This window comes from Astatotilapia calliptera, chromosome 6 (assembly GCF_964374335.1).
Source record: "Astatotilapia calliptera chromosome 6, fAstCal68.1, whole genome shotgun sequence".
Taxonomy (NCBI): domain Eukaryota; kingdom Metazoa; phylum Chordata; class Actinopteri; order Cichliformes; family Cichlidae; genus Astatotilapia; species Astatotilapia calliptera.
In genome coordinates, this window is record NC_137427.1 from 555,001 (window position 1) to 573,404 (window position 18,404).

General features: G+C 46.0%; 1 protein-coding gene across 4 annotated transcripts in view; it reads right to left on the bottom strand.

Moving 5' to 3' along the window:
* LOC113023487 (echinoderm microtubule-associated protein-like 6) overlaps nt 1–18,404 on the bottom strand; it is a 42,122-nt gene that overhangs the window by 15,878 nt on the left and 7,840 nt on the right. For all 4 annotated transcript variants that reach the window (XM_026169519.2, XM_026169518.2, XM_080302240.1 and 1 more), the window contains exons 9-18: nt 17,721–17,977; nt 8,964–9,173; nt 8,603–8,770; nt 6,718–6,824; nt 6,549–6,649; nt 6,274–6,460; nt 6,100–6,205; nt 5,843–5,936; nt 3,694–3,794; nt 170–372 (exon numbers count right to left, since the gene is read on the bottom strand). In XM_026169519.2, the coding sequence (XP_026025304.1) occupies nt 170–372; nt 3,694–3,794; nt 5,843–5,936; nt 6,100–6,205; nt 6,274–6,460; nt 6,549–6,649; nt 6,718–6,824; nt 8,603–8,770; nt 8,964–9,173; nt 17,721–17,977 (1,534 nt within the window). The remainder of the gene's footprint in view (nt 1–169; nt 373–3,693; nt 3,795–5,842; nt 5,937–6,099; nt 6,206–6,273; nt 6,461–6,548; nt 6,650–6,717; nt 6,825–8,602; nt 8,771–8,963; nt 9,174–17,720; nt 17,978–18,404) is intronic.

Consider the following 18,404-nt stretch of genomic DNA (forward strand, 5'->3'; position numbering starts at 1 on the left):
GAGTTGCGTCCTGCCTTTGCGTCCTCTGCTGCCTGCAGCCACTTCTTGACAATCATCTTCAATCATCAATCAATCATGTAAAAGATCGTTTTTGTCCATGCTCGTATTACTCCACCCTGCTACAGACTCAACCCTCCTCCACTTTAGATAACAAAGGATGAAGCGTCACCTTGTCCAGGGAGCACATGGCGAACACGGGGCCGTCGTGGGCTTTGATGGTCTTGATAAGCATCGTGTCTCTCCAGATGTAAACGTCTCCGTTCGTGGCTCCGGAGAAAACGAGGTCCTCGGATCGACCGTAACACGCCGACATCATCGTCTCCTGTTTCCCCAGGTTCCCGAAAATCCCGCGTTTGAAGGTCAGACCGCCGCCTGCGGGACGGGAACGGATGTTTACAAGCATCCATTTAAAAAGAAACGTTTTAAAGTTCACGTTTTATCAGAGCGTGAATAAAACCACCACATGTGGGTAGGGCTGCCACAAACGATTATTCTGATAGTCGACTAGTCACCGATTATTTTTGCGATTAGTCGACTAATCAGATCATCATCCATTGAACATACAGCTTATTGCACCAGCAGCATCTGCTCTTATATAACTATCATTAGCTTACAGCTTTAAGTGTTTAAGGTCTGTGCTAACTAAAAATAAAGACAAGATGATAGTTTATTAAATTTTAATTAAATTTGCAGATTGTTTCGGTGAAGTTTAATAAACTCCTTGCTATCTAAAATATAACAGGACACCGGAGTAAATTCTGGAGCATCTCACACTTCTGATAATCAGCTGTCTGCTTGATGTTTATTCAGCTGTGTAAAAACTTTAATCTCAGCCAAACAGATTTACTCAGGAACAAATAAAACACTGAAAAAAGCCAAATAATAACATGTTTAAGTTATCTAAGTGACTCATATATCATGTTTAACCTGAGTAGCGAAAGACGGCGGTGGGTTTGAAAACGATCTGCCGGGAGTCCGGTGTTCTCACGGCTCTAGTTAGCCTAGCCCCCGCCTAGCTAACGAGCTAGTGGGTAACAGACGTCTCCGAAAACGTCGGAGCGCTTTTGAAAATATGCGGTGTCCTGATAAACTGAGCAGATATTTGAGGTTTACACAGCTACATTCTCGCCTGAAAATATGTTAAACGTTTATTTTGTGACCCAGAAAGAATAATAAGAGTAACATTAAAACTTGTCACTACCCAATCCGTACCGGAAACCCGATCGGTACCCCGCATGCGCGAAAGGTTTCTACTTCCGGTCGTAGCGTTTTACGATAGTTATGGGTCAGAGTATCTGTTAAGATGTTAAGAATAACAAGTATCTCTTAAAATGTTTGCAATAATGAAACATTTCAATATAATGTAGACAAAAACGAAAAATAAAAAAGTTACGGATCAGGACTCTCCGATCCTTACTGCGCATGTGTAAAGTCTGACCGTACAAATCGGGTCTACCCGATCCGTACCGCGCATGTGCAGATGCTTTCTTCTTCTGTTTGTTTAATGGCAGTTTACTCCCCAGTGTACGAGGATACCGCCACCTGCTGACCGAGCGAATAAAGCCTATTATAAACTGAATTATCGTCATTACAAACGTGTGTTAAATCTGATTTAGCGATAGTCGAGTGTGTTTATGCTTGTCTGTGAGGAGAGGATTGTTGGAATAGTGATGATGATGTGCGCTATCACTGTCAATTGTCAGTAAACACTTCATCTGGCTGATGAATCTACACGTGAGATATTACAAAGTCTGCATTATTAACTCTGTAATTAGGCGCCATTCTTCTTATTTTACGGCGCTGTTGCTCAATCGGGGGACGCTTGAGGAGAAAAGCATGAATTTCTTTGTATACGGATTATCCATTGTTTAAATGTCCCGGGCAGTCGAAAAGGAGGCAGAGCTGTTGAGAAATGCTAGGAGCTAACTGGGCGCTAACCGTATCATTCAAATATATTGAATGTCGCAATGTTGGCAAAGAGAGGAAGTGACGTAAGATTTGCGCATGCGGGGTACCGATCGGGTTTCCGGTACGGATCGGGTAGTGACAAAACTAACTCGCTGCCGCCCCTTAAATATGATAATGTTTGGAGTGTTTTTGAAAGAAAAGAAAGCTAATTATGGTGTTAATGTGTTATTAATCTTGTGCAAGCATTTTATACATAAATGTCGCTTTTTTAAGACCAAACCAACACTGGCTCACTGGAAAAACGACTTAAACCTGCTTTTTTTGTTTCCTTTATGGAAGATTTTGATTTAGTGAGTTAATAATTTGTTAAATTATGTGACCCCATCTTTATATTTTATTTTCACTATATATGAAAGTTGCTAATATGTAAGAAATGTCTATTTTCTGAATCTGTAATATATGGTGCATTTTGTTTGTATGTTTATATTACTAATTAAAAAAATTAATAAATTTAAAAAAAAAACTCGCTGCCGCCATTGTTGGAAACTGAGCTGGGCTGTGCTTGTCACTACCCGATCCGTACCAGAAACCCGATCGGTACCCCGCATGCGCAAATCTTACGTCACTTCCTCTCTTTGCCAACATTGCGACATTCAATATATTTGAATGGTACGGTTAGCGCCCAGTTAGCTCCTAGCATTTCTCAACAGCCCTGCCTCCTTTTCGACTGCCCGGGACATTTAAACAATGGATAATCCGTATACAAAGAAATTCATGCTTTTCTCCTCAACAGAGAGCGTCCCCCGATTGAGCAACAGCGCCGTAAAATAAGAAGAATGGCGCCTAATTACAGAGTTAATAACACAGACTTTGTAATATCTCACGTGTAGATTCATCAGCCAGATGAAGTGTTTACTGACAATTGACAGTGATAGCGCACATCATCATCACTATTCCAGCAATCCTCTCCTCACAGACGAGCATAAACACACTCGACTATCGCTAAATCAGATTTAACACACGTTTGTAATGACGCTAATTCAGTTTATAATAGGCTTTATTCGCTCGGTCAGCAGGTGGCGGTATCCTCGTACACTGGGGAGTACACTGCCATTAAACGAACAGAAGAAGAAGAAAACATCTACACATGCGCGGTACGGATCGGGTAGACCCGATTTGTACGGTCAGACTTTACACATGCGCAGTAAGGATCGGAGAGTCCTGATCCGTAACTTTCTTCTTATTTTTCGTTTTTGTCCACATTATATTGAAATGTTTCATTATTGTAAACATTTTAAGAGATACTTGTTATTCTTAACATCTTAACAGATACTCTGACCCATAACTATCGTAAAACGCTACGACCGGAAGTAGAAACCTTTCGCACATGCGGGGTACCGATCGGGTTTCCGGTACGGATCGGGTAGTGACAGTGACAAAACTAACTCGCTGCCGCCATTGTTGGAAACTGAGCTGGGCTGCGCTATGAATTCTGGGACACAGCTTCTTCTTCTTCTTCGGGGTTTAATGGCAGCTGGCATGCAGTGCTGCCATCTTCTGTTTCAGTCCGTTATTACACTCTTAAATCCTACAACTTATTCCTGCATCTTTTGGGATCTTACAAAGCTTCAAATGACGCGTCGACTATTAAATTAGTCATCGATGATTTTGATAGTCGACGTAATCGTGGCAGCCCTACATGTGGGACAGCCCCATGTGACCCCTCCTACCTCGTTGAGCTGAGCGTGTCAGGTGAGTTCCAGGTAAAGAGGAAACGACGCCTACCTGAATGTTGCCAGAACTTGATGTGTTTCATGCCCACGGTCACCAGTTTGTCCATCCTGAAAGGATTGCTCTTCACCATGAAGATCTTGTCTTTATGACCCCTGCAGACACATAAGCTTTCAGCCAATCGGCTCAAACACGTGAAACGAGACACAAACATTTCCCTCGGTGTTAATGGAAAATTGTATTTAGTAGTCAGTATAATCTTTTAGTGATATAAGTTTGCATATGGTAGAATACTGCATGTAGTTATTTGTATTAGGAAATATTCAACCATGTATACTTAGAGGCATATAATCAATTGTGTGTGATCTTTAACAGGCTGCAAAGGCTTGGTGTGTATTCCACACTAGAATGCACACCCACATCCTGGGAGCACGAGAGAGGTCATACCTTCTCTTATTGTTTTATGGTAGGATTAACGTACACTGAACAAAAATATAAACGCAACACCTTTGTTACTGCTCCCATTCCTCATGGGATGGACGTAGAGACCTAAAATTCATTCCAGATACACAATATAACCATCCCTCCCAAACAGTGGTCACAAATCAGTCCAAATGTGTGGTAGTGGGCACATCTGCTATATTGAGATAATCCATCCCACCTCACAGGTGTGCCACATCAGGATGCTGATCTGACATCATGAGTAGTGCACAGGTGTACCTCAGACTGCACACAACAAAAGGCCACCCTGGAATGTGCAGTTTTTTGCGCTATTGGGGGTCTGGGGACCCAGAACCGGTCAGTATCTGGTGTGACCACCATTTGCCTCATGCAGTGCAACACATCGTCGCATGGAGTCTATCAGATTGTCAGTTGTGGCCTGTGGAATGTTGGTCCACTCCACTTCAATGGCTGTGCGAGGTTGTTGGATATTCGTGGGAACTGGTACACGCTGTCGTACACGCCGGTCAAGCACATCCCGAACATGCTCAATGGGTGACATGTCCGGTGAGTATGCTGGCCATGCAAGAACTGGGACATTCTCAGCTGCCATCTGCCCTGAACAATGTGAACCATGATTCATCCGTGAAGCGCACACCTCTCCAACGTGCCAGACGCCATCGAATGTGAGCATTTGCCCACACAAGTCTGTTACGGCGACGAGCTGGAGTCAGGTCAAGACCCCGATGAGGACGACGGGCATGCAGTTGAGCGTCCCTGAGACGGTTTCTGACAGTTTGTGCAGAAATTGTTTGGTTGTGCAAACCAATTGTTCCAGCAGCTGTCTGGGTGGCTGGTCTCAGACGATCTTGGAGGTGAACCTGCTGGATGTGGAGGTCCTGGGCTGGTGTGGTTACACGAGGTCTGCGGTTGTGAGGCCGGTTGGATGTGCTGCCATATTCTCTGAAACGCCTGTGGAGACGGCTTATGGTTGAGAAATGAACATTCAATGCACGGGCGACAGATCTGGTTGACATTCCTGCTGTCAGCATGCCAATTGCACGCTCCCTCATTGCTTGTGGCATCTGTGGCATTTTGCTGTGAGACAAAACTGCACATTCCAGGGTGGCCTTTTGTTGTGGGCAGTCTGAGGTACACCTGTGCACTACTCATGATGTCAGATCAGCATCCTGATGTGGCACACCTGTGAGGTGGGATGGATTATCTCAATATGGCAGATGTGCCCACTACCACACATTTGGCCTGATTTGTGACCACTGTTTGGGAGGGATGGTTATATTGTGTATCTGGAATGAATTTTAGGTCTCTACGTCCATCCCATGGGGAATGGGAGCAGTAACAAAGGTGTTGCGTTTATATTTTTGTTCAGTGTAGTTACGTCTGTTTTAGTCTAAGTGCTTTAACTGCTTGACTTCCTCACCAATGTTATCTAGGGTGAGGGAGGTCTACCCTCTTCCTGACCAAGGATGTTCCTTTTATGACCCTTTGATCAGCAGGACACACACACACACGTTCAATGGAGTATAAAATAAAGACCAGGTCAGCTCCTCACCGGAGTCTCTCAGTAGGGAGCTGCCCTTGCTAGCAAGAACTCTGTGTGTTTCTCTTCTCTGAGTCTTTACTGAAGAAGTGTTTTAGAATATTTTCCCTAACACTCGGCAACCACTGCGAGAAACTGTGAGCTTACAAAAGCACGACCATCTTACGGCAGGACTAGCTGACTTAATCCAGGTGTGTTTACCTGGCCTTGGCTAGTCTCTCTCCTTTCTTCCAGTCCCAGATGATGATGGAGTGAAATTCATCGAATCCCACTGAGATCAAACTCTTCCCATCAGCTGAGAAGTACCAAGAGAGGAGTTACGTCAGAAAGCAGTGTGAAGGAAGGATTGGGAACAACAGCTGTTTCTACTTGAGCTAACCCGCTGAGTTAGCGATAACAGGTGAGGGCTTAGGGATAGAAATATTGATGCCCGATGGCACGGCGTGCAGTCAGCTTACCTGTGAACTCCAGAGCACACACGCCCCTGCTGTGGTGTCCTTTGAGCAGCGACAGACACTTCAGGGTCTGGATGTCCCACACATGTATGGCCGGGTCTCTGCCCACCTGTACACAGGAACAGCCAATCAGAAACCGTCTCGGAAACGCGACATGCTGCGATCGGCCGGGCATACCTGTGCCGAGGCCACGTAGTCTTTGAGCGGGTGGACGGCGAGGCTGAGGATGTCATCGTCGTGCCCGAGGTAAAACCTCTGGCTGTGCTGCAGCCGGTTGTAGACGACAGCGACGGCGGCCACGTGGTACACCACCTCTCCCGCCTGACTGTAGAACAGGTTGTTACGGCAGTCGAAGCCCCGGTACCTGCAGCAAACAGGAAGCAGCACAAACGGAGGTTTATTTACATTATTTACTCACGAGACCAGATCCATGTCTGATGTGGATAGTTTACCCGTGAACAAACTGCAGACGAAGCCCCTCCTCTGGAGCTTTCTGCCGCTTCAGGGAACCAATCAGCTTCTTCTTGAGTTGTGGCAGGTCCTCCTTATACACCTGCAGACAGAGACAGGTGAGTCAGACGGCTTTTTGACTGCAGGTGGGAGCGTTTGTGTCCCAGTCACCTGACGTTCGTAGCTGGTCTGAGCTTCCTGTTCGATGTCCGAGTCGAGCTCCGGCACATCTGACACGTCTGAGTCCGACTCGCCGCTGTTGGAGTCAGCGTAACCCTCTGAAGACACGGCACGGGTGAAAAATATGAGTCAGCGATAAGCAGAGGTGACGCTGAAAAACTAGTTCATGCATTTATTACTTCCAGACTGGACGACTGTAATTCATTATTATCAGGAAGTCCTAAAAACTCCCTGAAAAGCCTTCAGTTAATCCAAAATGCTGCAGCAAGAGTCCTGACAGGGACTAGAAAGAGAGAGCAGATTTCTCCTGTTTTGGCTTCCTGTTAAATCCAGAATTCAAAATCCTGCTCCTCACATACAAGGTCTTAAATAATCAGGCCCCATCTTATCTTAATGACCTTGTAGTACCATATCACCCTATTAGAGCACTTCGCTCTCGCTCTGCAGGCCTACTTGTTGTTCCTAGAGTATTTAAAGTAGAATGGGAGGCAGAGCCTTCAGTTTTCAGGCCCCTCTTCTGTGGAACCAGCTTCCAGTTTGGATTCAGGAGACAGACACTATCTCTACTTTTAAGATTAGGCTTCAAACTTTCCTTTTTGCTAAAGCATATAGTTAGTGCTGGACCAGGTTATGCTGCAATAGACGTAGGCTGCCAGGGATTCCCATGATGCACTGGGTGTTTCTTCTTCACTCTGTTTTTACAGGGCATTCTGTACTTTTGTCATGTGTGGCAATAAGTTAGCTCGAGTTTTCAAATGGAGAAGGTGCGAGGCGGGACAAGAACAGTGATTTGGATCATTATGAATAATCTGCAGCTGCAGGAGGAGACTGGATTTGGAGACCTGATTCTTACGGTGCGTTCACACCGAACGCGATAGAAGCGACCAAAAAGCGCCAGACGCCCCTGGCTGGTCATGTGCACATTCGCACCTCGAAGCGTGTCCAAAGCAAACTGGTCGCACTTAATATGCAATAGGGAAGCGGAAATGTGGGCGGAAGTAATGCCAGATGGTATGTTTGCAAGATGGCAGCTGTCGATCTAGCGTTTGAAGAGAGGTTCTCCCTTCTCTATTTACTGTGGAGAGCAGAGCAGCGGCGTAATTGGACGTGATGGTTATCAAAACCAAACAAGCGCAGGAGACACGACACGGAGGAGATTTGTCAATCAGGCTGCAGAATGCAATGCGCATTGTTGAAAGTTGTACTGTGCAATAAAAAAACCTGCGAAAACGTGAGGCAGTGACGGATGAAGAGCGGGACCACGGTGTGCTGTTTATTAATAAACAAAAACATATATTCCTATATGACAACATGCACAAATTAACTGCCTACATTAATTCATTGTAAACAGGCAGCTGGTGTCATACAGCTCCGGGTGGTAGGCTACGGCGTTGATGAGCCTTTCCTCCATATTGAATGAAGAATGAAGGGCTTTGGCTGGACCTGCCCCTTTGAACCAGGTCAGAGCATCACGTCATCAGGCTCCTGATTGGAGTTCAGATTTTTCCAACTCGAGTGGTAGATGCGATAAGTGCGAATGCACAAAATGCAACACAAACTGCAGCGCGTGTTTTCCATCGCATCAGTCGCGCTAATTGTTTGCGCGAATCAGGCAGAAAAGCGTTTTTGCGACACCAATCTGCTTCTGAAGTTTCGCGGGAACCCCAGTCGCGCTTCATCGCGCTCCTCCATTGACCGTAAACCTGAAACTCTGGTCGCTTCTGTCGTGTTCGGTGTGAACGCACCATTATGACCTGCAAAGACTTTAGGATGATAAAAGAGTCAAGCTCAGTTTGTTGATTTAGTTTAACTGCTGAAAAGTTTCTGGGAGGTCCACGCCGTCATCATCTGCAACTAAAGGAAAGCTCTGCGTCACCTTGTAGGAGGGGCTCCAGAACACCGTTCATCACACCTTCGGGCAGGAACCTCCACTGGAAGACGGCGTGGTCGGCACCACCGGTGCTGATGACCCACTGCAGGTCGCTGGACCAGCGAACGTTGGTCACATGGGCAGAGTGACCAATGTACTTCTTAAATTTGGCCCCTGTGTGATGTTAGAAACACAAGAATAAGAACGCACATCACTCCAGAAACATCCTCATCAAATCTATTCTGTCCCACGCCTGTAACTCCGGGTCTAATGACTAAGACTCAGAATTAGGACGACCTCAGAGGTCCACCACTCAGCCGGACTCTGTGGATCCTCAGTAAAAATGTTATCGGCTTGCATCACTCGCCTTTCTTCAGGCAGGGGAACCTGAAGAGCTTGACGAGGCCAAGGTCATCGCCAGCCACCAGCACAGCGCTGCTGTAGTTGGCGTCCACGGAGTTTACGTTGGTGACGTTGGAGTATTTGACCCAGATGCCGTTCACCTCCGGCCCGACAACACCGGTCCACGTCATCCAGTGAATCCCTTTCGCCTCCTCTTTAGGAACCAGCTTTCCCGCTGCAGGACAGGGAAAGGAAGTAGGTAAGACCCACAAATCTGCACCATCAAGTCCCACAACTGGTCCCAGGTAAGGACAGGTGAGCTCCAATTAACCCTTGTGTTGTCTTTCGGACATTTCTGTCCTCTACAGAAATTTTGCTATCAAAAATGGGGTTTTTAATCATCAAATGGTCTGACAGTAACAGTTATTCAGTACTATGCTATGCATGACTGGACTAAGTTTTAAGTAATTTGATTTATTTATGGATTTTGTATTAGATTTTATAACACCTGTGGTCCTCGGGGACAAACATGTCCCCAAATTACAAAGGGTTGCAAAGGGTCACATTTACACACCAAACATCTTTGATCTTGGATCACTGATGTGTGGGGTCGAGCAAAGGTCATAACCACAACAACACCAACAGGCAGCACAATGAGGAGGCAGGTGCTCTGCATTCCATTCAATTGTATTTTTACAACAGCATCAAGGTGCTTCATACTGTAAGGTAGACCCTACAATAATACATACACAGAAAGTATGTTCACAAGCCTCCACTGCACTTGAGGCTTGTGAATTCTGTTCTTGTTTATGACCTCAAAACGATTTTATGTACACGGTGTTAGGATAAATCTGTCAGATGTTTTAGTACGACTTTGCTGAGCTACGAAGCCGCACCGCTTGATGGATTGTCGGAGCATTACGGCTATCGTAGGCGGAGCGATACGTACTGTGCTTCAACATAATGTTACTGTACTGTGTGTGTTTAACCTCTTTTTAAGTTTTGTGGATGTTATACATGGTTATGCTGAGGATATGTCGGCCAGTTTCCACTGGAAACACCTTTTGGTTAAACTGTCAGCGAGGAATTTACACTGTTACATTTTTATATAACTTTAATGCACTTAAAACAGCTGCTTCTTTAAGTGAAAATACACTGATGGGTTTTTTTGCACTAATAAAGTTGTGGAGTTGTAAAGTATTTTGTCTCGTGTCAATTATATCGTCAGTTATATCGTTATCGCAAATTTTCAAATGTATATCGTGATAAATATTTTTGGCCATATCGCCCTGCTCTACTTCCCAGTGACAGACGATGCCTGACTCTCTCATGAGCCTCAGAGAAAGACAGTCTACCACAGTCCAAGCACATGTGCCAGGTCCCATACTCCTGCGATTGCTTTTCTACTCGAGCACTGAAAGAATTACACACAGTGTATTCTGCTTGTTTTATGCTTTTCAAAGTTCACGTGCCAATGGATGCATCAGAGACCAAGTTGGGGTTCAGTAACTTGCCCAAGGACACCTTGGTAAGAACTCCAGACTAGAGCACACAGAGATTGAACCAACAACCATCCAATTAGCAGATGACCTGCTCTACAGCCAACTCAATGATGAACAAGGAGGGACAACAAGAGAGGAAGAAAAATGGACCGAATGCAGCTGTAGGCATATGTGGGTGTGTTGATTCTTACTGCCGTGCATCCAGTAGAGTCGCTACGGCCAGTTTATGACATCCTGAGTCTGGTAGAGAAGTTTTAAAGGTGACACAAGATTAATTATTTAATTTAATTATAGAAGCACAAAAGTGATATCATTTCATGATAAAGACACAATAGATGATCATCGTTCATGACACAAATGTGCTCCCATGAGGTATATGGAACAAGTGGGTGTTTCTCCTGCTGTGATGTAAGATCCTGGTACTGATGTGACTGTATGAGCACCAAGTCCTCTTCAGAGGACTCTGTCCAACAGAACATCCAAGTAAACCAGGGAGCTATGAGATAAAAACATGGGCAGCATGTGATGCAGGTCCAGCTGTACATGGAACATGCTAGTGTACGATGGCAAACCGTCTGTCCTGCAGTCAGGACACGAGTTGTCCCTAACATTGCAGGTTTCCAAAAGAAAACAATCACCTGTAACAGCTTGTTTACTGTATATGCCCCTTGGCCTGCAACTGCAGAAAGAAAGCTGTCCATGATGGGACCAGTGCAGAGGAATAAACCTGAGCTTCCTCCTGCACTTGGGTCAAATATGGACACGCCTTTGTCCTCGTGAAAGTTTGCCTTCACTCAGACTCATGCCCTGGTGTTCCTACCATGCCAAAATATAGAAAACTGTCAGGCAATGAGTTGGAATAAAGTTGAATAAAACCTTGAAACACAGAGATGGATGATATTTTATACTTGTTGCTTCAAAGCAAACGGGGTCATTTTTGAGCCCAGAGGACCACAGGTGTGATTATGTGCTGCCATTTAAAATTTGTAAATGATTGAAAAGAAAACATTTTCACTAGAATTCAACATACAGCACTCTGTGGTTCGTCAAATAATAATAATAATAATAATGGATTGGATTTATATAGCGCTTTTCAAGGCACCCAAAGCGCTTTACAATGCCACTATTCATTCACTCTGACATTCATACACTGGTGGAGGCAGCTACAGTTGTAGCCACAGCTGCCCTGGGACAGACTGACAGAAGCGAGGCTGCCATATTGCGCCATCGGCCCCTCTGGCCAACACCAGTAGGTGGTAGGGTAAAGTGTCTTGCCCAAGGACACAACGACCAGGACAGAGAGCCCGGGGATCGAACCGGCGACCTTCCGGTTAGAGATGCGATTCCCAACCCCCTGAGCCACGGTCGCCCAAATAGTCCAGATCTTCCCAAAGTTCAGGGGGCGCGGTAAGAAACCCCCCCCCAAAAAAATAACCCTTGGACACTGCTAGCATCATGGACAGGTGTTTCGACGGGGTTCCCACACAAACGCAAAGCAGGAGATGAAGCATCGCCAAATATGTTTCCAAACCAACTTCCTTCCAAGCCAAAGACTAGAAAATATGGTGAAGCAAATCTTCCCTTTGGCTTCACCTGCACAAGTGCAGAGGTAGGTCTCCCCTGCAGAGTTAGTTTCCCTGCATCCCGAGGGCCCAGCAGCGCTGGGCTCTTCAAATCACGGACAAACAGTATCCCACATTGTCTGTGAGGTTCTCAGTCATCCAGGTCATCGTAGTCAAAGGAGCTTACAAAGAAAAGCGTCTGGACTTCTTTAAGTTGCTTGAAGACGTTTCACCTCTCATCCGAGAAGCTTCTTCAGTTCTAAGGTCAAATGGTGGAGAGTCCCAGATATAAACCTAGTGGGAGTGACCCCCCACAGAGGGACAAAAGGACCCCTGATGATCCTCTAATCGCCTGAGCCAAGGTGTGAAACTGGGTGTGGGTCCCAATCAGCCAGAGTTTCGGGTGTGTTCATTGTGAAACCTGGCCCCACCTTATCATGTGATTTCCTGAGGTCAGATGGCCCAGGATGTGAGTGGGCGTTAAGGCGTCTGGGAAGGATCTCAAAACTGGATTATAGATGGTAGAGAGTTGGTGTCGTAAACCCCGCCTCTGTTCAAAGATGGTCGCTCACAGTGGACATAGATGCTTCTTTCACTCCTCTTTCAAACCATCTGTCCTCTCTGTCCAAAATGTGAACATTGGCATCCTCAAAGAGTGACCTTTGACCTTTAGATGCAGATGGACAGCTGAGTCTTGTCCTGTGGAGGTGGCTCTTCTGTGTTGTGCCATGCGCTTGTGAAGTGGCTGTTTGGTCTCTCCGATGTAGAGGTCTGTGCATTCCTCGCTGCACTGTACAGCATACACCACATTGTTAAGTTTGTGTTTTGGCGTTTTGTCTTTCGGGTGAACCAGTTTCTGTCTGAGCGTGTTGCTGGGTCTGAAATGCACCTGGATGTCATGCTTGGAGAAAACTCCTGAGTTTCTCTGATACACCGGCTACATAGGGGATGACAATGTTGTTGCGTCTGTCCTTCTTATCCTCCCTCGCTGGTGTCTGAGCTTCTTTTCTGTGCCTCTTTGCTGACTTTAAGAACGCCCACCCGAGAGACCGGTGACCAGCATCGCGGAGCATGATGTCCGAGCGGCACTGAGGAGAGTGAACACAAGGAAAGCGGCGGGGCCAGACGGCATCACCGGCCGTCTGCTGCGCTGCTGTGCTGACCAGCTAGCAGGTGTGTTCACTTACATCTTCAACGAGTCCCTGGCAAAGTCTGTGGTCCCCACATGCTTCAAAAGATCCACCATCATCCCTGTGCCCAAGAACAGCAAACCCTCATCCCTGAACGATTACCGGCCAGTTGCACTGACCTCGGTAGTAATGAAGGTGTTTGAGAGGCTGCTGAAGAACATCATCTCCTCCTCCATCCCAGACACCACAGATCCGCTGCAGTTCGCCTACAGATCCAACAGATCCACAGAGGATGCCATCGCCCACGTCCTACACACCACTCTCAGCCACGTGGACAAGAAACAGGGTAACTATGTGCGAATGCTGTTTGTTGATTACAGTTCAGCGTTTAACACAATAGTGCCCTGCAGACTGTTCACAAAGCTGAGGGATCTGGGACTTAACAGCCGTCTGTGTGCATGGGTGTTGGACTTCCTCACTGGCAGAACTCAGGTGGTGAGGGTGGGCAGGTGCTTCTCCAACAGCATCACCACCAACACAGGAGCACCTCAGGGATGTGTCCTCTCGCCACTGCTCTACTCCCTCTACACTTCAGACTGTGTGGCCACCCATGGCTCCAACACCATTGTGAAGTTTGCTGACGACACAGTGGTGTTGGGTGCCATCTCCAACAACGATGAGGCGGCCTACATGGATGAAGTGAAGAATCTGGCATCGTGGTGCCAGGACAACCACCTCCAGCTAAACGTCAGCAAGACCAAGGAGCTGGTGGTGGACTTCAGAAGGAGTCAGCACAGAGACTACAAGCCCATCATCATCAATGGAGCTCCAGTGGAGAGGGTGCAGTCCTTCAAGTATCTTGGTGTCCACATCTCCTCAGACCTGACATGGGCTGCCCACATTCAGGTCCAGACCAAAAAGGCTAGGCAGCGCCTGTATCACCTACGACAACTGAGGAAGTTCAGGGTCTCTCCAAAGATCCTCAGGATTTTCTATACAGGCGCTGTGGAGAGCATCCTCACACAGAACATGACATCGTGGTTTGGGAACAGCTGTGTGAAGGACCAAAAAGCTCTCCAGAGAGTGATCCGTACAGCAGAACGCTGCTGCAGGATTGCTCTCCCCCCGCTTCAGGACACCTACACCAGGAGATGCCGGACTAGAGCAGATACTGAAGGACCCGTCCCATCCTGGCAACAAACTGTTCCAACTTCTGCAATCTGGTAGAAGGTTCCTCATCTTCTGGGCAAGGACAGAGAGACTCAAGAGGAGCTTCTATCCCCAAGCCATCCGTGCCCTAAACACACACACCCGCCCTCTCACATCATCTATAACTGACTGAGACAGGACTCTTCCAGACACTAAACCAAGACACAATGTACATTTCAATTCCTTTAATTTTAAATATGTTTATATCGTCTATTCTGTAAAATAGTCAGATGTCTATTCATATTAATGTACAGAATTCACCTGCTTGCTGCTACTACTGCACATTCACCCAATGTATATACTATATATATCCCCCCCCCAATTTTTGCACATGTCGAGGAGCGTGTCAGGCTACATTTCACTGTGTGTTATACTTGTATAACTATGCATGTGACAAATAAAGAACCTTGAACCTTGAATTTAGGATAGCCGCAGGTTTTGAGTGCTTCCTTTACATGTGTGTGTTCCTTCTTTTTCCCTTCAGGCTTAGAGGGAACATGTTCTGCCCGGTGGTGTAGGGTCCTAATTACTCCAAGTTTGTGTTCCAGAGGGTGATGGGAGTCAAAGAGGAGGTACTGGTCCGTGTGTGTGGGCTTCCGGTAAACTTGCCGTTCTCTTCAATGTGCACAGCGCAGTCCAGGAAAGGCAAACAGTCGTCCTTTGTGTCTTCCTGGTGAACTTTTTTTATCCACAGCGTTAATGTGCGCAGTGAAGGATTCCACTTCTTGTAGGGCTGTGCGATATGACCAAAATCTCATATCCCGATATAAAACATCTATCGTCCGATAACGATATAAATCACAAAAAAATTGATATTTTCTGTAAATTCTGTGAATCTCGGGTAGGTGAAGTGTTTCCAGCTGGGCGTCGTGTAGCTGGAGTCGAGTTTTTAACCGATGCATGAAACTATACATTTTTAGACATAAGTTGTAACGGCGCCGTTTTCTTTGTGAGTATTTATTACACGGCGTGCTGCGGGGAAAAGCCTGTTCTAACGTTTGAGTCTAAGCTTTATTTTTTAGCACCTAACGGCTCTTTTTTTGCTTCTCATCCGTCAATAATACTTTTTCACGTGATTCTGTTTATTTTAAAAAAGTCTCAACAGGATCTTGAGCTTTATTGTGAAAGGTTTATGTGGAAAATAAACAAGCGGACATGCAATGGTTTTACCGTCGTTGTTGCTAACGACAACCCATAAAACCAGACGCTTTGGGTGCCTTGAAAAGCGCTATATAAATCCAATCCATTATTATTATTATTACATCAAAGGACACCATGGTTTCATCTGGATCCAGGGTAAGTTTCTGGACCTTGTCGGTGAAGTCGGTGGAGTTCTTGATGTGGTGTAGGGTGTTCCCCACGAGAGGCGCAAGGATGGTAGCAAGGTGTTTCGAGATGTTATAAGTGGCTGAGTTTATGCTCCTGACTATGGGTCTGAGTGGGACAGCTTCCTTGTGGAGCTTAGGAAGTCCGTAAATGCAGGGTATGGCATCCCCTGGGTAAAGGCGGTGATACGGGAGGCGGTCAATAATTTTGTCCTTTTCAAAGTCTTGAAGGCAAGCTATAACTTTCTTTTTGTAGCTGCTTGTGGGGTCTCGCTTTAGGGCTTCGTAGGTATTGTTGTCACTGAGGAGAGTAGTGATCTTTGTATGGTAATCTGTAGTGTTTAGGACCACGGTGCATCTTCCCTTATCAGCTGGTAAAACAGTGATGTTGTGGTCTTTGCTCAGGGAAGCGACGGCCTTCTTTTCCTGTATTGTGAGGTTGGATGGAGGGACTTTGGCACTGGAGAGGGTGGCTGAGACTTTCATCCTGATTTGCTCTGCTTCTGTCTGTGATCATTTATTAGTCCGTATGGCAGATTCTGTGGCTGTGATGAGGTCCACTATGGGCAACTGTTGTGGAGAAATGGCAAGATTGAGTCCTTTGGCTAATACTCTCTTTTCAGGTTCAGTGAGAATCCACATTCTTGATTTTAATAAACACTTGATTTTTTAAACACTTCGTATGATGACTAACTGCTCCTGACATGTTGGAGATGTTTGCTCTTTATACAGTAAAGTTACAGCAGGATACAAATAACATCAGGCTGATCCTGCCACGATTTGTTCCCCGGTTCAAATCACAGACTAACAGGATCCCACAGCTGTTTATGTTTTTGAACACATTTTGCACAGAGAGGCATTTTTTGAAACATGTATTGATGCAATGTTGAACATTATTACACAGGAAAAACAACTACAGTAAAATAATGACACCGTGACGCCTCTGCCTTTCTAATGGAGGGACAGTAACTGCGTGTAAAACCTGCAGACAGTCAGATTAACAGTATTTCGTCTCTATCATTCTGCAGTTCATCTCATGTAAACAATAACGTGGCCACAGCGTGACGTGAATAAAGGCACATACCTTTGATGTTGTGTGACCAACTCTGTATTCCTCGTCCACACGGAAACACAAAAAAGAAGTTTTAAAATCTCTGTTTTCGGTGATTCGAAACGCCGTTTACGTGGACGAAACAGCTGCGTGTTCAAAAGCACCCGTGTAGGTGCGGACGCAGCATAAAAGAGTTAGTCGTTTATTTTCTTACTACCTGTGATTTATTGCAGGTTACTTGTATTTGCTTAATTGTTCACTAAATGTTTGATGGATTTTTCTTGTAAAACAAAGGGGGGCCAGCAAAAAAAGTTTGGGAACCACTGAAATAGTTCAAATTATCTAAACCCTTAAATATTTTAGGCACGGTGGCACGGTGGTTAGCACTGTTGCCGCATAGCAAGAAGGTCCTGAGTTCAATTCCACCATCAGGCCGGGGTCTTTCTGTGTGGAGTTTGCATGTTCTCCCCGTGTTTGCGTGGGTTCTCTCCGGGTACTCCGGCTTCCTCCCACCGTCCAAAGACATGCAGCTTGTGGGGATAGGTTAATTGGATAATCCAAATTGCCACTAGGAGTGAATGTGAGTGTGAATGGTTGTCTGTCCCTGTGTGTTGGCCCTGCGACAGACTGGCGACCTGTCCAGGGTGTACCCTGCCTCTCGCCCTATGACAGCTGGGATAGGCTCCAGCGCCCCCCGCGACCCTGAAAAAGGATAAGCGGAAGCGAATGGATGGATGGATGGATGAAATATTTTATTGTCACGTTTTATTTTCGCTCAAAAACAAAGTGTACTTTATGTAAACAAGGTCTGGTGGCCCTAAAATGTCAAATGTTGGGTAAATTTTGTGTTAATGTCTTCAGTCAAACTGTAACGCTGAACTGATTGACAATTTATACTAATTTAAAACACGCTAAAATGAAGTGGGGACATTTTTGTCCCCTGAAGACCACAGCTGTGTGGAAACCGGGAGGACAAAACCAAGTCTCAGGTGTTCCTGTGTACCTGGCATCCTGTAGAAGAGCCGCTCCCCGGCACCGTCATTGGTCTGCAGGAAGCGGCTGTCGACCGACCAGTCCAGGTGGGTGATGAAGGAGGCGGAGCGGCTGCACTCGCCTACCTTCTTGTAGCGCTGTGCGACGGCATACACGTCCACCATCCCGTCATTGGACCCGACCGCCAGGAAAGAACCATCCGGAGAAAACTTCAGCTCGTGGATCACTTCCTTCCTGTCCTTGATGTGCACAACCTCTGTCATGTCCCTGCACAAACACACGCATTAGCAGGCCTCACTAACCGGAGCACGGATGGTAAACCATCATCTTAGCCTTTTAACCCCGCCCATTTCTAAGAACCACAGCAACACACGCCAATTATGTTTAACCTGCTTAAAGACCGCTGTCACATAGCAGGAAGTGGTCTTTATCACAAAGAGCACCCGATCGTGATCAGCAGAGGTGTGGACTCGAGTCACATGACTTGGACTCGAGTCACATGACTTGGACTCGAGTCACATGACTTGGACTCGAGTCATTAATTTTATGACTTTAGACTTGACTTGAAAAAATGTTCTAAGACTTGTGACTTGACTTGGACTTTTACACCAATGACTTGGGACTTGAATTGGACTTGAACCGGTTTACTTGAAAAGACTTGATATTTTACCCCAAATATAAAATTTAACATGCA